Source organism: Papilio machaon, chromosome 16, assembly GCF_912999745.1.
Source record: "Papilio machaon chromosome 16, ilPapMach1.1, whole genome shotgun sequence".
In the NCBI taxonomy this organism is placed as follows: domain Eukaryota; kingdom Metazoa; phylum Arthropoda; class Insecta; order Lepidoptera; family Papilionidae; genus Papilio; species Papilio machaon.
Window position 1 is genome coordinate 3,341,612 of NC_060001.1, and position 19,635 is coordinate 3,361,246.

General features: G+C 35.3%; 1 protein-coding gene across 2 annotated transcripts in view; it reads right to left on the bottom strand.

Annotated features, from left to right (window-relative positions):
* Nucleotides 1–19,635, bottom strand: part of LOC106716786 (tyrosine-protein kinase Src42A) — a 60,785-nt gene that overhangs the window by 30,682 nt on the left and 10,468 nt on the right. The window contains exon 1 of one of the 2 annotated variants that reach the window (XM_014510388.2): nt 577–2,365. The exons of the other annotated variant lie outside the window; for it this stretch is intronic. Coding sequence (XP_014365874.2) covers nt 577–2,156 — 1,580 coding nt within the window. The 5' untranslated portion in view covers nt 2,157–2,365. Of the gene's footprint in view, nt 1–576; nt 2,366–19,635 lie in introns of those variants that run through there. 2 annotated transcript variants of the gene reach the window in all.

The following is a 19,635-nucleotide window of genomic DNA, read 5'->3' on the forward strand; positions in this document are numbered from 1 at the left end:
ACTTCCTGAGGCGACTTCCAATCGCCGAAACGCCAAGAGGAAGAAGGCGGGCGGCGCCGGTGCAGCGACCGACCGGGCGAGCTTAGCCTTGGACGCGAGCTCCTTGCATTTTAATCGCACGGCCTTGCGGAAGCGCGCGTCTCCGAAATGCTCTCGTAACATCTTTAGGCCTCTTATCAACTACCCCACGGAATGATCTCTTTTCGTAAACTCGTAATCTTAATAATATTATATAAATTATATTAAGTATAAATTATTAATATAATTATATTAATATATAGTTACCTATTTTTCGGTTTGCTTTTATTAAGAGTAAGAAGAAAATAGAGATGCGCAAGTATTGTCTCAATATACCGAAATTGAATCGCTTTAAATTAGTCATTTGAAATGATTAGCACAGAGCTGTTTCTCGCCGCAGGCTTTGAGGTGGTAACTAGTTCCACTAGCTGAACGGGTTGCCTCCGGTTAAGTGGACCGATGTGGCTCGTCGCATGGATACGCTTGGGCGCAACATTTTTTGAGTCGACGGTTCGATTTGAATGTGTTATATCTAAAATGAAATTAAAAATTACTTACGGCATAGTATTAATCTTTATATAGGTATCATGCGGCAGCGGCTCCAGACTTTTTGTGTTAATGTTTGTACTAGACAATCGCCTCGCTGTTCTCATCCAGCTACCTCGTTGGCGTCGAAATCCTTTTTCATTCTTTAACAGTTGAAGATGTCTTTTGACGATGTCATGCCATTTCCATTTCACCGTAGCTGGAGAATCACTAGCTGCATCCTCTTTACATATCTGGAGTCCGTCGCTAAATCGTCTCATATTCTGTAGGTATATTTCGTTCGACTTTGGTGGTAGACTCTTTCTTCGCTCGTCTGCCACAATTCCTGAATCTTGGTTATTTTGATCGGCAATCCATTTTGAAATAAAATCATTTTTATCACAGACTTGACCGATGACATGTTCCTCTTTAGGGGATGGAGGAATCCAGTCTAAACTTACCCACTGACTAGACTTCGGTTTTGATTTAAAAATAACGTCAATTTCGTCGTCGCAGTCGGACGAGCCGATCGAGCAAACTGACGTTTTTTTTCTTCGAAACCGGGAACGAACAATAGGTTTACAAGACGACAACGACTCTGGACTTCCGCTTTCCGTGTTTTCCTCTTTTCTTACATCCTGTAAACTCTTCATGGTTTCAATATTTACGTAAGAGTTTTCGGAGCATGATGAGTCGACACTAAACCTAGGTGTACTTCTGTGCGAAGTTTTTGACCTAACTGTAATTTCCTCACTATAATTTTCAGCTATCCCAGAACCAATTTCTCGTTCATTGGTCAAAGAAATTCTCCTCTCGTTTGACTTTTCATTTTCCATTTCTATGATTCTTGCCATGCTGGGAAACGTATCGTCCTTGCCTCCTTCAATTATCCTAGGAAGCCTCTGGGGGCCTTCTTTATCGAGATCATTCATTTCATTTAATTCTATAATCCTAGTAATTCGTTGTGGCATATCAGTATCTCCATCGGCAGATACCGGTGAGGGCATATTATTATTTTCATATTCAATAATCCTAGCTATCCTCTGAAGCGTTTCATTCTCAGTTTCAGAAGTTTGTGTATTAAAATCGTCTAATTCTATTATTCTGGTTATTCTTTGTGGATAAATTTCACCACTAGATTCCCGAAGCGGACATGGCCTAAAATTTTCTTTTCCTAATCTATTTTGGCACTCTTCAAAATCTAAAGTATTAGTGGAACTAGCCATTGATTTATTATCTAGGTCATTTTTGGTTGAAGATGATTTATTGCTATTTTCCAAAATTACCTTTTCTTCTAGAGAATTACTACGGCTTTTCGCTTTTTGAAGTGCGCTTTCTGAAAGGAAAACGCAGGGCACTTCGACCTGCATCGACATCTTTCGCTGCCTTGTCGTATTTTCCTTCTCTTTATTGATGTCATTGTCGATATTTTCAGGGACGGCCGTGTGCGGTAAAATAATGGGCGTACCGGCCACCATACGCAAAAAGTCTGTCACCGCGGCTATGTGCGCTCCCGTAACTGCGCCTTGTAACTTAACACCGGATACTTGGTGAGGCACAAGTTGGTTGTCGCGCATACACCATACTACGGGCAGAGCCCCTTCCGACACCATCGTCGTGTCGCTAAAGCGTTTTAACGTTTATAAGAAAAATAAATAAGTCAATAAATAAGCACTTGTTCACTGGCGCATTTCCGGGCTGCTGCCTGCACTTTTATAACCAAAAACTTGGAAGTATACAAAGACGCGAATAAATCGTCGGTCGGGCGACATAGCGCGATCGCGTTCAGTTCAGCGCGCGGCGTGCGTGCGCGTCCGGCGGAGGTCGCGAGAGATAAGGCGGTGAGAGCCGCACGCGCAGCGCCGCAGCTCCGTGCCCCCGCCCCACCTCCCCACTGCCGTCGCCCCGCACCATCTTCCATCATACATCAATTTTTACCCGATACATCCCATTACTTCAGCGAATTATGTAACGGTAAGGAGGCCCTATTAAACCGTTAATCTTGGTCCCGAATATTTGAAATGTGTTTTGCCGTCATGATGGGGAATACAGAAATAAAATTTCCTTTATTATTTCAAATTATTAAGATCGCGTTACAATTGCATAAAAAAGTGGAGATATAATTGAACGTGTATTGGGTAAATGTAACCAGTGGTAAGAGTTTCTTTATTTACAAATTTATTTGCATAAAATATGCATGTACTGCAAGTTTTTGCCACACTGACGTAACGGCTACGAACTAAAAATTAGTAAAACGTTCGCCTACCTTGGACACCGTTTATTGTTCTTCAAAGATTAACAGCTATTTATATTCGCTGTTTGTACTAATTTATTAAGATTTAGTGCGAATTATTCTATTATTATAACAAGTTGCTACAAGAGCTCTTATTTATTACCAATTTAACCGAGCGGGGTTCATCTTTTGAGTACTGTTAGTAAGCTTTGTGTGGGCCCTATTCGTGTCAGGGTGGGCCATAACTCGTCCATCGACAACGCAATACCGCAAGCTTTATGTCGAGCTCGGATAGCTACGGTCCGCCAGCTGCCGGTCATAAGGTCTTCAACATCAATAGAGTTCTGTTCACAATTAAACGTCACATTGACTTAAATATTTTTATGTACACTAAATCACTAACTCTATGTCTTCTTTGTGCATAAACATGTATTTTAATACCCTTATAAGCTAACGGAACTGCATTTCCGTTTGTCCATTGTACTTCTTTAGGGTACTACTTATTTTTTACGTTAATAAACGTTTTTGAAAAGCTCGATCATAAAACAAATTAATTACAAATATTGTACCTATATCATGTTTCCATTTGTACACTTTTTTCGAGCTCCACCGAACATGAAAAACATTAAAAATGATTGCAGGTTGCATTCATTGAGTGGTTGGTTACCAATACAACGCGTTTTTTTGTCTTGAAAACCAAAACCATATTTTTGTAAATACTACTAATAAATTACTAGCTGTCGTCCGCGACTCCGTTCGCGCGCAATAAATAAACATAATAAGTAGCCTATGTGTTTTTCCCTTCTCTATGATCTACATCTATGCCAAATTTCATCGAGATCCGTTGAGCCGTTCTGGAGATACCTTCAAACAAACATCCATCCATCCAGCCAAACATTTGCATTTATAATATGATTAGCTGTACGTTTAAATACTAAAAATCATAACAATTCTAATTAGATGAAAGCAATGTATGAAAACAGTCTTAATTTACTTGCAATTGAAGGTGAAAATATTGCTAAATCAAACTGGTCTGATAAAGACAGGAAGACGTCGCCGCGGTCGAAATTGGTTACGAGGACAACTTGAGGTTGATACACGGTTATTGCTTGCCGATTGCATCTAATAAACAATTCAACAATTTCAGAAATGTATGTCAAAATAAAACTAAAAAGGAGACCAGAGGGTATAAGGATTATAAACTTGCTTAAGTTTAAAAGTTAATATCTGAAGGAGCGCGAATTCGAATGCACCGTGGTACTAAACACAAAGTTATGCGCAAATGCCAATCAACAGTTAGAGACGGCGCCTGCAAAGCTTGTGATGCGCTACCCGTAACTGGGACGAACAAATCGGGTATTAATTATCCGTACGAAGTTAATCAAAATTACTGTAAAGATTAAGTTGACGAGACTACCATCGTACGTAAGTACGATGTAGTATTGACTAAAGACGTATTCTTGGTGTATTCGTTTTTTTTTTTTTTTTTTTTCAGAGTGAAATTTTAATTATTCCCCCAAAATATTTGAATCGTAATGCTGAGTATGCAAAGAGCAGGCAAAGAATGCTTTCTTGCAGTCGCGAAACCCAACCAATAATATTCCATCCTACACAACATTTCATATATCTATTACTTACATGCACTTCGTAAACATTCAAGTTCTGTTCTTTACTTTTCTGCACTTCTGTAAAATAAAGTGAAAGTTATTTAAAAATATTTTACTAAAAATACACGATTGTATCAAGCCGCCTTTGGTAACTATTATGAAGTCAAATTCGTAATCATAATCAATTTGAAATGATTAGGTTAGGTAACAGAAAACGTAGATGGCTGACAGACTTGGACATTTTATTAGCATCGATGACGCGAGGCATCGACCTCCAGTATGATAATGCTCTCTCAATACAGATTCGAAGAATAACTTTCTGTTTAGCGGAATTACGGACAAGCCCGTAAGCAGGAAAAATTATTTTAAGAGGTTCGGTTAATGATACATACTTAATACGTTTGACAGAGTTTGTTATGGTCTTAGATATTTTATTCCAGAAATATCTACTAGAGACTCTTTTCGTGTCTAATAAAATGCACCAAAATTACTAAGTATTTAGAAATTTGGTTCATTAAACCGAAATTTTTAAAGATTAAGTGTTGGAGAGTACCAGAATCAGGAGTAGGACAATACAGATCTCATTTAATTATGCTCAAAAATATATGTATAAAAATTAACATTGTTTTATCCAATGTCGGTCAATGGCATCGTTTTACCTAACCAATTTCCTTCACAACATTCGAAAATATTCCGGATAATCGTACTCTCAATATTAAAAGTGTCACCGGAGTTATCGTAAATAAATTAATGTGCGACACACAAAGGACGAGTTCGACGAAATCCGGGCGGATGGATGAACTGCTATTTAAAGTTACAATCACGCCAATACCTACATTTGAATATGCCGAATCGAACATGATATGGACGAGGTCTTATTTACCTCGAGCGAGGTCTTTTGCGAGTGATTAATGCAATTGTGCATGCATTATTTTAAACAATAAGTAAATACAAGGAAAATTGACACACATTTGGGTATTTCTTTTATTTTTTACAGATTCTCTCAGAGAAATCTCATGATTATAATGACAAAATCGTTTGTGGATGATAAATAAAAGCGCAAGTATGAAACGACAAATTTGGTGACCACATCACTATATTCTAGACTTCTCTGTAAGACAACTAGCGTCATATTTTTTTGTTTGTTTGAAAGTTTCAAGTAAATAATTCTGTGACTTAAAGCATTTTAAGTTGATTATAATTAAGGATCTTACATCCCGGTTTCCATTAACGCACCACAACTATTTGCGGACTTGGAAAACTTTATGGATTTCTTTCATAAATTATAGTTTATTATATTAAAATAATTTTAGTATGTTTATTAAATTATATTTATTATTATTTAAAACATCTATGTTGTCCAATTTTTTTATCGATTATAATTGGAATTTAGTACAAGTAATCTTGATCTTCTGTCGAATACATTACCTGTACAATGGCTACTAAACCGTTTTTCAATTAACTTTTAAGGACGTTTAGTCAGTTAAAAAAATTCGAAGAATATGCGCCAATCTCTAAATAAGCAGGTCAAAATAAATTCAAATTTTATACGGGCATAAAAAGTATTTTTTGATGTCGAGTGAAAAAATCCTGAGCTAATGTTGACCTCCATCATTTCTTACTTTGCTTTATTTGATTCACTTTATCACTGCGGCAATTCGGAGGAACTCTGAGACTTTCGTTTACTATGTCGTCCCAATATAATTAATTATTTAGAAGACATAGTGAATAATTCAACGCTGCAATATAAAAATTATATAGACAACAAAATATAGGTTATGTCGATACTTATACAGGTTGGAAATAATGGTACATATTTATTTACTTTTACCAAAGTACAATTTTGAAAATAAAATTGTACTATTTTTTTCTATGTATTACGTAACTTTAGAATTTCAAAGAAAGCCATTGAGAAGCAACGCTACTCACACAAAAGCTACCGGTGAATAGGAAATTCAAAGTGCAATTTATAAAAGCCCATCCCTTCATACATCCTTGTATGCACTTACATGTAGGGCTTTGAGCATGTGGGTGCTTCTACTGTAGTCAATGACTTTCCGCCTTAGTTTGCCGGTTTTCAAGGAAATTTATTTCCATTCAAAGATCATTTCATTAAAATTTTGTATGAAGATGATAAATGTAATTTAAAAAAAAAACATATTTATTTGACAACATGTACTCACTAAAAACAATTTTGTAATTACTATAATATTAACCATTGCTTAAGGTTTTAGCTCTAATTAAAATAATACAACATAAACTCGTTTAATATTAATTCATCAGGTATTTAAAAAATGGACATATTTTTAATTACAACAATGTGAATTCAATGGGCACGTAGCCCGGCACGTGGCATTGTCTACTTAGTCTTAGTAAAGGAAAAATCCTAATCACACAGTTAATTTCTAGCGATGTGTAGCGAGACATCACGTTGCATGACATGGTTTTCTTTTGCTTTATTTAGATTAAATACATATAAATATTTATTAGGGCACATATTAATCAACAACTCCATACAATTAAATTGATAAAACCATTCAATATTGCTGCATTATTAGGGAAGTAATACTTTGATATAATTTACTAACAATTGCCTTGACTTTGTCCCCGTGCAATCATAATAATAAATATAGTAATAAATATAGCCTGAGTCACCCGGCCATAGCGTAGCTTTCCAGCAGAAAAAGAATCTTTCAAATGTGTTAAGTAGTTTCGGAGCTTTTTCAATGCAAACTTACAACCATCAAATCTTTCCTCTTTATAATTATAGATAAAATGTAAAGTATGTACAGAACTTTGTAAAATAATATTTATAAACTGTGCTGTGCATTAAAAATAATCGAATGGCTGTGAAATTTCAACTAAAAAAAAAACGTTTCAAATACGCTAGTATTTTTAAAAAACTACAACAAATATTTTCTTACATATTTACAGTCACGAATACTCCTAACAGGGCCAAGAGGAAAAGAGCGTGCTATTTTTTAAGCTCAACTTAACTTTGAGCACTGTTGAAAAACTTTGTGCAGGCAACGAAGCGAAAACTGTTGAGAAAATTTTAGCGTTTTTACCTTTTTTCGTGTTTGAGACGGGGTATAACTTTTTTTTCGTATTTGAAAACTTTTGCATGATTTAATGGGATTGAATAAGTGCTTATTTATACTCAGGTTGAAAGCTCAACAAAATATATAACACAGGGTTACTAAGTGTTTTATTTATGGAAATTTATTGTTTTGTTAAAATTGGTTTTATACTTTAACGCGAGAAACTAAACAAAAGCCAAGCCAAGCAAATCGACTTATTATTCAATAGTACAGTATGTTGTCTAAACCTTTTAAGGTTCACTTTATCATATTGTATGCCAACAAAGTTGGTTAATAAAGAATTGTCGCATACTCGGGCAGCGGCCTGCAGTAGCGGCTTGCACAGTAAGTTCGTGGAACCGGGCGACGGTTGGCGACGGCGAGGCTCGGCGCCAAAGCTTGGCGCCTCTCAGTCGATTGTTTTTTCGAATTGGACGTACGGCATGTAATGAACTATCCACCGCAACATACTTTCAATCGCCAAGATATCAAATGATTTATGTTTCCAAAATCGATATTCCTAATCTTAAAACCTCTTAGTATAAAAATACCAATTATAATTTTCAGGACATTGATACTGTCGATATTCTCTTTTTAATTTAATTTCCTATTTAATTTAAGCTGTAAAAAGTATGCTCTTTTTTGACTTTCTCTTCTGAGTCGTCGATGAAGATTACCTACTCATTTTAAATTTAGTCAAAAATCTTAAGAATTACATTATATTTTGACATTTTTCTGACTGACGATTCATATTCCTTTGATAAAGTTGTGTTGGTTCTAACTTAGAATTATTTAATATTTCTTAATTAAAAAGTTACGTTGTATCCACTTTAAATGCAGTCTGCCTTATTTCGATACAGTAGATGCTAAATGTCAATAAGACATTGCAAAATGTTAGTAAAATTTATTATGTTTCCTAAATGAATTTACACACATTCATAGCATAAAACATCCTGGTCATTAAAGAATAAAGGAGATCAAAGAAGTCATTATATTTCTATAATGATATTATGTAATTGTTTACACATACGCAATCTGTTTACATCGTTGTTTCGTAGTTTATGTGAAATACTAAGTTTATTTTTACACAACTCATTTTGGTTCTTATCTTACCATAAAATAGAACGATCATTCAAATTCCAAACAAGCACAGTCGCCTGGTGAATAGAACCGTAGTATGGAGGCTTAGTACGGTGTAGATTTGAAACTGAATAAAGAATTTTATTTTAATTTTTTAATGAAAACGATTATAATAAAATGTTAATTTCTGTTTATTTATTATTACCCTTACAAGCTCCGAATTTTTGGAAAGAAAGTAAATCAGCGAAATATTTAACATAAATGATTACTGACAAGAGCTACGCTTAGCGTTTGCATAAGCTCAGTACGAGTAAATATAACACAGGTTCTAGGTTCGCTTCTTTATCTGTAAAAGGATTTTATTTCCAACTGTCTCATTAGTCTAATAGTGAGAGCTAAAGACAATGTCGTGACGTTATTAGGCAAATGTTAAACAAAGAAATGCGTTGGCCGTAATGAAATTCTCTAAGTGGCAATTTCAGTATAATATATAAATAGAACAATGTTGCGAACGACAAATAAATTCAAAGCGAGTAATCTGAACTGTTTATGTGATAAGACTGTATAGTTAATTCCGTTGTACAACTGAGTAGGGACAATGGCTAAGGTTTCCCCGTAATTGGATTTAAAGTTGAAGAAACTACAACAGCTTCTCAAATCGAAGTTTTTTTTTTAATAGGAATTTCAGACAATTTCGTTATCTATTGAAAATCTTATAGCTTCCTAAGACAGCAAGTAGCTTATTAAATGGCTGTATTCAAATAAATCGCTAGCAAGTTAACAAGATATTTTGAACGTAATTTTAAAATATATTAAAGATCTAAAGTTTAGATTAAGTTGAAGATTTAAAGTTAGAAAAAATGAGAAGCCTTATAATTAGTTAATTTTATGTTATTCGTTGGTATAATTTCACTTAAAAAATTTGCGATTTCAACAAAAGAACATACGGAGCGACATCGTCATAAAATTTCCAAGCAGCCCTGCCGCCGCGCCGCGCCGCGCGGGCACTAATGTAACGTGTGAGTGAAGTTTTTATGCATAATATTAGCCTTGTGTTACATTCACATCAAAACTAGCACATATAGCATATTTATATTTTATAAATAATGTCTATTGATAACATTACAATATTAAGAATTTTATAATTTCAACATGATTTTACAATATGGAAATAGAAAAAATATATAGGTCAAAAAGATTCAGAAAAAAAATCAGTAGTCTATTCTTCATGTATTGTGGGAAACGTTAAATCGTCCTAAGGAAGGAATTGTAAACCATCTTGCAAAGAAAAAAGGAACTCATTAACCAGCAAGATAACAATGTGTTTGTACTTGGTTGTCCATTCGTGTCGGCGGCGCCACGTACGAGTTTTGGAGGTTGGTGAAATCTTGGATTATTTCAAAACGCAATGAAAATTGAAAATGATTATATGCGCGTAATGTTCAATTTAATTTGCTCGCGGTAACATTCTCGCGTACGTCAATCTTGCGATTACGGTTTAAGAGCGTTCTAGACGCGTAGAAAGTTGCGGCGCGACTCCACGGCGCCCGTGTCCTGCGATCCGCATTCTCCGGAGAGCTTTTAAAATGAAACTAAAAAGCGCAAAATGTATCTCTCTTTAAACTAAACAAAGTGTATCTCGCAGTAAGGCAAACGCCCCTTGCACATTGAAAATAGACAATAATCGCACACTATGAAATATCCAATCTATAAATAAAATGCTAATGAATCGGTCTTGCAAAATGGCTGTGGAATTCTTGAGATAGTAACGAGTCTAGTGGTCAATAAAATAGTCTGCCCTGTCTGCGTCTGCTTCTAAAGAGCTCATCTTGTGCAATAATGCATCCTAAATTTTTCAAACGTTGAAGAAATTTTATTATTGTGCAAACATTGATTAGGTTAGTTAAATTTTTCACAGAGAACTTTAGATATTATAATAATTAATAGCAATCGCTTGCGACTCTGTCCGTGCGCAGTAAAAAAACATAGGGGTATGAAAAATATAAAGTAGCCGATTCTCAGACCTACTGAATATGCATAAAAAATTTCATAAAAATTGGTCAAGCCATTTCGGAGATGTATGGTACCTAACATTGTGACACGAGAATTTTATATATAAGATAATTATTTCAGATTCAGGTTATTGTAGGTATCCTGAAGTAATATGAACAATATTCATATACACTCAATCTTTTCGTAGCACAACTACGAAATCAGTATTTTTGAGATTACATTGAATGTATTCCGATAAGCGTTGAAAATAGTATTCTTGGTAAATCGATGTTGGTATTTAACCACAGATAGTTTGAATCCCAGCCGACTTATGGGTATCAATGACTTTACTATGTACGGATTCATAAAGATTTATAAAAACGATTGACTTTATTTATATAAATTTACATTTGTATAACGTATTTTTTTATATTACTTAACACTGGTTTGCTAAAAATGGGAACAAAAACTCCTCTAATAATTTTATTAAAAAATCTGACATTTGTATCACCTAAAATTGCCACAATTTATTAAAATTTGTTAATATACTCTATATCAAGTGAACAAGATTATCTTTACTTATGCTTTATGTCATTTGTTTTTTAACTTGCATAACTAACTAGACAAAATGCTATTTGTGTAACTTTTATAAGAAACATGCAATCTACGCGATTACATATATAAAGTAACTATTTTACATAACATTTGACATTATTATTGCAAATTTGAAACCACTTAACATACCTGTATGAATTTAACGCGGAATTAATTTTTAAACGTATGCAAATATAACCAATTTGATTTATTTTAAATGTGCCTGCTATTTGCCGAACAAGTCCCAACAATCAAAATAATATTTTAACATGAAAATATCCATCATATCTTGTCAGTCAAGACAATAAAAAGGTATTTAATGTCGTTACATTGACAAGAGAAGAGAAGAAGAGAAATGAGAAGATAAAAATTAGCTGGAGAAATCATCAACAATTTTTTTTAATGAGAATTACTTTCAAATACATGTTTAGATTAGTACATACTATAAAATAAACACAACATTAATACTTCGTAATGTGTAATATGACACAAGCATGTCTATATTAACGTAGTTAACACCCGTTTCATTATGTAGCTAAGTAACCTGACTGAACATGACTTGGTCATGCAACAATTTTTTCATTACAAAAGATAATATTGTTAGCCTTAGTACAGGTACTAGTAGTTCAGAGTAAAAAATATTTCAATATTTCACTGGGCGTACTTTTCCGACTAGCCATCAATATAAAACATGGGCTGATCCCGTTCATCGCATGTGAAGCGGAAAGTAGGCCAATGAGATAACAGATCCCGTACAAGACGAACGACGGTTGCTGCACTCGCACACAAAAAACATGCGTCGAGATTAATTTAAACTTGTTCGTGGTACTGACCGCGGAGGATATGTAAAGATAGATTGAACTCATGTCGGGATTTCCGTCCGAAGTAAGAGAGATTACGAAACTGTGATGTATTATGTAATATATTTGTAATACATGGAATTATATTTATAAAAAAAATTAATAAAACCCCTAATACATAAAGAATTTTAATTAAGTAAATTGCGCATACTATGAACAAGACTAGTTATTTATACTCATTTATTATTTAAAAAGTACATTAAAATGAATGTTGAATATTGATGAAGATATTGAATTGTCGCGGTTTGATTAAAATTTAAAGGAATTCGATATTTAAAAAAAATCCTAAGACTATACTGTCAATAGTTAATACTAGACTATAATGTTAATACTAGTTAACTTGATTTACAATGCAAATAGATAATAAAAAAGTAGAAGTTCAATCAGGCGTCCATCGGGAGTCGCCGTCGATTCATTTTAATTGCACCACAGGTTGCTTAGTCCCAATAAGTAAAAGTATAGGTATAGGACGTTCTTTGGTTTTTACATGAATGCACCATTAAGGATACTAAGTGCTTCTTGCTCCAATAGGGTTCTCGTAATTAGCTGTTTGAATGTATAATTCGCCATCGCGAATGACTCACGCGCTTTATTTACACAACTCGTAATCGGCACCCGTTCTATTTCTGACTACGAAGACGGCTATTTTTTTTTAAAATACAATGTTACACTCGACTAAGTAGTGCTAGAGACAAAGAGATCGTAAAGAGAGGGAAAACAATACGTAGTAAGACCCCCATGCATACTGTTTCGGGTGAAAGAGAAGCCTTAACCTAGATTTGAGAATTATTACAAAGGTATGTCGCGGAGTAACAAAACATTGTATGGATAATGGTAGTGTGAATAAACAATAGTTTGTAAGTGCGGTTGCGGAGCGCGGGGTCAATGAACGGCCTAGCCGGGCGCGGCGGCGCGGCGCAGCCGTGCCCCGCCCGACTCCGTTCGCCCCTCGCCCTTGCTACATTATGATAACAAAGAAAATAAGAAATACCATCATAGCAAACAGTTGCAAGATAACAATTAGATGACATTTAATGTTGAATTAGAATCAACAGTGATTGTAACTTTAAATAGGTTGAGGCAAAAATTAGATTACTAACTTTGTTAGTTAAATATTCTACATCCTTTTATTACTTTCAAAGACTTTTAGTTTTTTTAACGTCAGGATGTGTTGATAGGCACTTGGCACGTGACATTTTCTCTAATAACACACTAACACGTTAACACTTTTTCGCGAAAAGAGGTTAATGATAAGGCATTAAAATAAAAAAAAAAGCTTTGTATTATTTATTAGAACCTGCGAACATAATAGTTTTGGTTGTGACTGACTAATGAGCAACACGATTCACATACACTTCGTTAGAAACCTTTGAACTCAGCAAAAAGCACAGGACGATAAGTCTTTTGTGATTTTTATTAGCTGATTAAATTAATCGATCACAAACGAAGCCTATAATCAATTCGCAAAACAAATACTTGACAATTTGTGCATAAAGTGGAATAGTGGAATCAAGCTGATTCGATATTAGCTGCTGTAAAAATATTAACATTTTGAGAAATTTCAGGTTAATAGGTCGAGATTAATGACAAGAGTAAATATGGTGGTATTTATTTCACGCGCAGTGTTATTAAATTTCAAACACGCAGGCTTCCGATGCGTCATCCATTTCATAATAAATAGCAATAGCTTCGATAAATATTGAGGAAAATCAAGATTATCTTTAATTATTTCACTACGTTGATAATAATTTTAGCTATACTTGAAATTAAATAACTAATAAAGGTGTAGTTAAAACTGTTCTATTAAGAGAGAGATTGCTAAACTTCAAATAAAATTTATAATAAATAATGACTATAAATCTACAAAGTATTACGGTTCTAAATTTACACAAATAATGTGTTAAGGAAGCGTTGGTATTGGATGGATTTTGTTTATCAATTCCGATACGAAACGGCACATGGCTGTTTATGGTGCGGAGTTTAACGAACGACCTCACTTGCACTTTTTTTCCTTGGGCCGGCCGCCGGACGTATCAATGTCTAAGAAATCATTACGCCGATCACTGGTACACATACCAGTTTCGGTGTTGCAAAACTCTCACTTGCGGATGTCGCATCTCTCGAGTACTGCGATCTTTCGCCAATAATTTTAGGCGGCCGACAAAAAAATATATATACGTCGACGTTTCTAATGATCATATCTCGGTCAACGGAAACTTACGGCGCGAGCGTGGCGCTGAAAGGCTTTTACATCACCGGTGCAGCTCAAAGCCGTACCAGGATCCGAGCGACGCGGCTCCGACACTAATTGGCGGGATTTTTTTATCGGCTGCCAGTTACAATCTCATTTACTTAGCGATCATTTCTTGTTTAATTCGCAAAACAACGTGTCACATTCGATGCGATTCTTGTCCGTAATTGCGATTAGCGGAATGACACATAAGAAGACAGCGAAAATACTTTGAATGACAGGCGCATTGGAGATTGTTTGACATGTACAAAACAAAAACCACACCGAGGAGGAGAGAAAGTGTAGGCAAAACATAGCGGCGGATGTGTTGCAGTTAAAAATGGTGAATAGAAGGCGCGTGGGAGTTCGGTGCGGTGCAGTGATAATTGAAAGTGCCATCAGTTGCAGGCCGCTGCGACGTCCGTACCAGATGCGATGTGTGTCAAGACGTTTTCACGGTCTCGGCGGTCGCTGTGTACAATAGCGGCCATGACATGGGCGTGTGCCGCTGGCGCGTGGGCGGCTGACACCACATCTGCCAGTCCATCTGTATCACAGCTGTCACCGCACTGAATACTTAAGTGGCGTTCAATGTTTTGCGCGCAATTCAGTATCACATGTATAAACAAAGCAAGGATGGCTGGTAGAAAGTTACATATATTAACAGTTGATGACCAAATATGTACCTACTATTAAAAAGTGAAACAAAGGTGATGATTATTGCTTGAGCTCGATAAAAGCTTTCGACTATATATTAAATAAATAAAAAATGAAAAAACCAAGAAATTTCTTTTTTATTTTAGAATGTTTTAAATATTTTATCATTGGGTTCCATTAATAAATTTCGATCAATGTGTACTACTACTTATACTATTTTGTCCAGAAAAGATAAAATTGGTAACAAATGACTATGTGTGTCACATGGTTGTAAGCCCTGGGAAAAATCCTAATCCCATGTAGTTTGTAATCACAAACTACTTGTAAAATTTATCAGAAGTTTTTACATTTAAAAAAAAATTGTTATGGCACCACCTGTGCAGAATCTCAAAGATGTGTACTAAGTCAAGCAATCCGCATTTTGTTAGCGCATTTGACTAAGGTCTAGTCATTCCTAACTTAAGATAGTCTCGTTAGGGACGTATATAATCTGACAATAGACGATAATAGTAGTCTCAGAACATGTAATGAATGAATAAGGTAAATTGTACATAGCTTGTGCCCTAATTCGCAACAACAACAACAGCGGCGGCAACGTGGACGGCCGTAGCGCTATCGCTAGGTGTTCAGAGCACGCGCCTTACATTAAGCTAGGCCATCGAGAGCGAGGAAAACTGTTTACGGCTCATTCGGCGAACGGTAGCGTGCGATTCAATTTCGTCACATCTCGACACTTTCTAAAGAAACTGCCACACGGCTAATAGCCTACGCTGGTGAGCCGCTACCAACCTTCCCGAGGAAATATGCGATAATAAGGTATAATTGCCTACCAACCCGGCGACTATATTTAGAAGCAAAGTCTCTGGAACTAGGTGCGCTCGCGACGACCAGTTCAATTACGTAAAGCGGTTGTGCCATTTCTAATCTAAAAATAATCGTAGGCTGTGTAGACAGCGGCGCCAGTGGGATCGTGTGTGAAAGTAAACAATTAATTATGGCTAATTACCCCGACAGAGTTACTAAGTAAACTGATACTTTGCAAAAATTAATAGATCTGCTGCACCCACTGTAATTTAATACAAATAGGGGGTGTATCAGCTTGCGATACATTAACAAGTCAGAAATTTTGAATTTTGCGACAATCTATTAAAACAATATAAAGTTTTAATCCGGTTGAGTGGTCAACCTTCAAATCGAATGACCTATTGAATGAATTAAATGTTTTTTAAATGTTCTTTATTGTAAAAATTCATTGGTTCGACCTCTAAACCAGCGATGTATCACAAATCTCTTTGTCACGGCGATGGTCATCTCTCGTTATTAACCTGTGAAGGACTTTTATATTTACAAACCAAAACATACAAATAATTATCGGTATCTTTTGAATTTAATAAGAAATTTCAAGTCCGTAATAAAATAAATAAAAAAAATGTTTAATGATACAGAACCGTCGCAGATATAAAGTAAAGGCATTGCCACACGGTGTGATGAGGCGTAACAGAATTGCGATAGCTCGCGAATGCTGCCTCTGATATTAATACTCCACCACAAGAAATCCGCGACGGGAACTGGGTAATACGTCGCTGGCGCCGGCGCCTTTAATCGTCCGTCTGAGTCTTCGATGCGAATTTTCTCCAACATTTACAGCGCCAGGGCTTCTCAAACCTCAGTAAAAGTTCACCTCCGAAAGTTTTAAATCAGAAAACATGATCAATACTTACAGTTACTATTAATACTTTAAAATGTTGTCAGCTATAGTTGTTATTGTTATGTCAGGAAATTTTACGGCAGCATCGATTGTCAGAAGCTAAAATGCTGATAAAAGTATGCACAATATGTACTTATTGTTAACAACAAAAACTATTTAAAATTAATAAAGGTTTAAAAATTCACCATGAAAATTGTGATATATATGCTCGGGATCAATTGTCTGGAAAACCCGCATTTTTTAGGATGACGGTAAAACCTTTGAAGTGAGATTTTATTTATAATAATCATTCCTACTTATTAAATGTACAAGAAGCACTATTTATATCATTAGGCAAGGGAAGCTATCATTTACATGGCGACAGGGCGGACACCAACCGAAACCTGATTCCTACTCGCTAATCTCATACATCAAATATAAATAAACTTATCATGTAAGTCTTGAGCAAATGGAATCCGGAAAACTATTAACACCGCGATCAATATCTACTTAGACTCTATTAGTCGAGAAAGATCTAGAATGTTCTATTACAGTCCGATAAGGTAAAATGTGAAAAACAGAAATGAAATAAGGAAAAAGAATTTTTACATAACAATTTCTTCACTTGAGAAACATTTGATCATTAGGTACCTAGAAGCATTAACATCTAGAAATTTCTTAAGGACCAATCATCGTGCATATTTATCTTAAATTTTTTGGGACTAATCTATATAATAATAATCTATCTATAACAACATCTACTAAACTTTCACAACATTGATTCTGGATACCATATCTGGAACCTCGTTAACTGTTATATGTGAATAAGGGCCTATAGTCTAATTGTGACCTTAATTATATACCGAGAAACTATGCCACTGCTCTCTCTTAAATCAAACTTGAGGGCCCTACATAGGCGAGACGGCCGAATGCGCGCCCGCCCTAGTGCTTTATTCACACGAGGACGGCACAGTGAGTTAGAAAAGAAATGCTATTGTTCGAACTACAATAACAGTAATGTTCTGTTTCGGCGAGCGAGTGCAGTACTGTTCTGGTCTATTGTTCTGCCTCACCGTGCTACCCTCGTGTGAAAGTAGTATATCGCGAGCTTTGCAGTAACACGTGCCTTATGCAATCGATGCCAATGACCGCCGCGATGTTTGTTGTGGCCATTGGATGAGATCGATTGAAGAGTTCAACCTTGTTTGGCATTCCCAGTGGCTCGTGAAAGGCTTACGGAAAAATATGATTTATTATACTGTTCGGATTATCTAATGTATGTACGTTGATTCGACAGTAGCACGTAACGACTTGACACCGCTGACCTATGAATTGTTTTTTTTATTTTTCACAATCCCAATACGAAAGATCGTCAGAAAAATATAGTTAGCAAGGTAACCTACTTCTGTCTATTTAAGTAATTTAAGTAGTAAGTTAATTTAGGTAATTTTGTATACAAAATTCAAATCGAAAGAATATTTGCAAGAAAGTGCTTGTAACAGATATTTCTTGAAGATTCACGACTTCAACATTGTAGAACAAACGTTAATAAGTCAAAGTTCTATCGGCATGTAGGGTGTTGTGAAGTTAAGCAAACACATTTGTGACCACAGTTTATGGTGTATTAAGTGTATGGTTAAGTCAGCTACAGACATTCAGTTTTAACTAACCAGTCGTACTGTTCAGTTAATATTGTACAGTTAAACCTGAAGGTGAGTGGCTGGTATTAGTGCGAGAGCAGGGCCACGGGCCGCTGCCCTCATGCGCATCCTGTATCCCAAGTGGGAGATGTGGGCCGGCCATACGTCCCAGGAAATGTGAGTTTTTTTAGTTGTCACTAGTGCGTCTACGCTTCACCAAGGTTCTGCGGTCTATCTGTTGCTTTACATCCGTTTGTATGTTTTTCTTCAAACATGATTTATTTTTCAATATCACACATGACTATGTAGTCATTTATAACAAACATGAAATGTTTCTTTGAATGAAAATGAAGTTTTACAAAAAGTTATGGAACTATCACGCCATCTTAGTAATCTATTTAACTTGTATGTTTGTGTTCACAATTGTTAAGCCACAACGTGCTTGTTACATTTTACGGAAAATTTTGACAAATAACAAAATTTTTGCAACTTTTATTTCAACAGTTTGTGTTCATTGTGTTTATGGGAAGTTGAAATATTTAGCAAATTACCATAGACTGCGGGTGGTATCGTAATTTGGAATTTGAAGGACGCTAAATACAAGATCTAGAATATTCTGTAGTTACAAACAATTTTAACGTTCCATAATTACGAATTACAATAGAGACTTGTATATCACATTTTTTGCAACAAAACAGCGAGTCTTATCTACCTATTTTATTCTTCACAAATAAGCTATAGTTAACGGTATTTTCCGTATGTCTATTTTAGCTAATTCGGTCACCCACTATTTTACATCACACTAATTTATAAAATAAATTCTTCAACAATCTAAACTAGTTATTATTTTTAATGACCCTTATTTATTTTAGGTTTCTCTGTAAAACCAATAAAAAATGTTTTGATCAAGCCGCTTGCGATTTATATTTAATACGACATGCAAGTATGTTCATCTTACTTCTTACTAATATTATAAATGCGAATGTTTCGATGGATGGAAGGATGTTTGTTTGAAGGTATCTCCACAACGGCTCAACGGATATCGATGAAATTTGGCATAGATGTAGAGCATAGTCTGGAAGAACACATAAGCTACTAATTAAGTTTCTTTTAATTCCGCGCGGACAGAGTCGCGAGCGACAACTAGTTTAGTATATTATTGCATTTACTAATTCCTTTTTGCCCGATTGACAGGACGGAATATGTTAGTAATTTTATATTATTGTGACCTGCTAGACGACTGAACGGTTTTGAAAAAAATAATTTTAAAACATCGTTTATAACTGGATGATACTTAATATATAATAACAACTAGTATGAATCTTCCACATAAAACATATCTTAACGAAAAACACTTTCTATCTAAATACTCATTTCGTAATTGCTAATCATCGTAATATGCACTTTATATTACGATAATTAGCAGTTATAA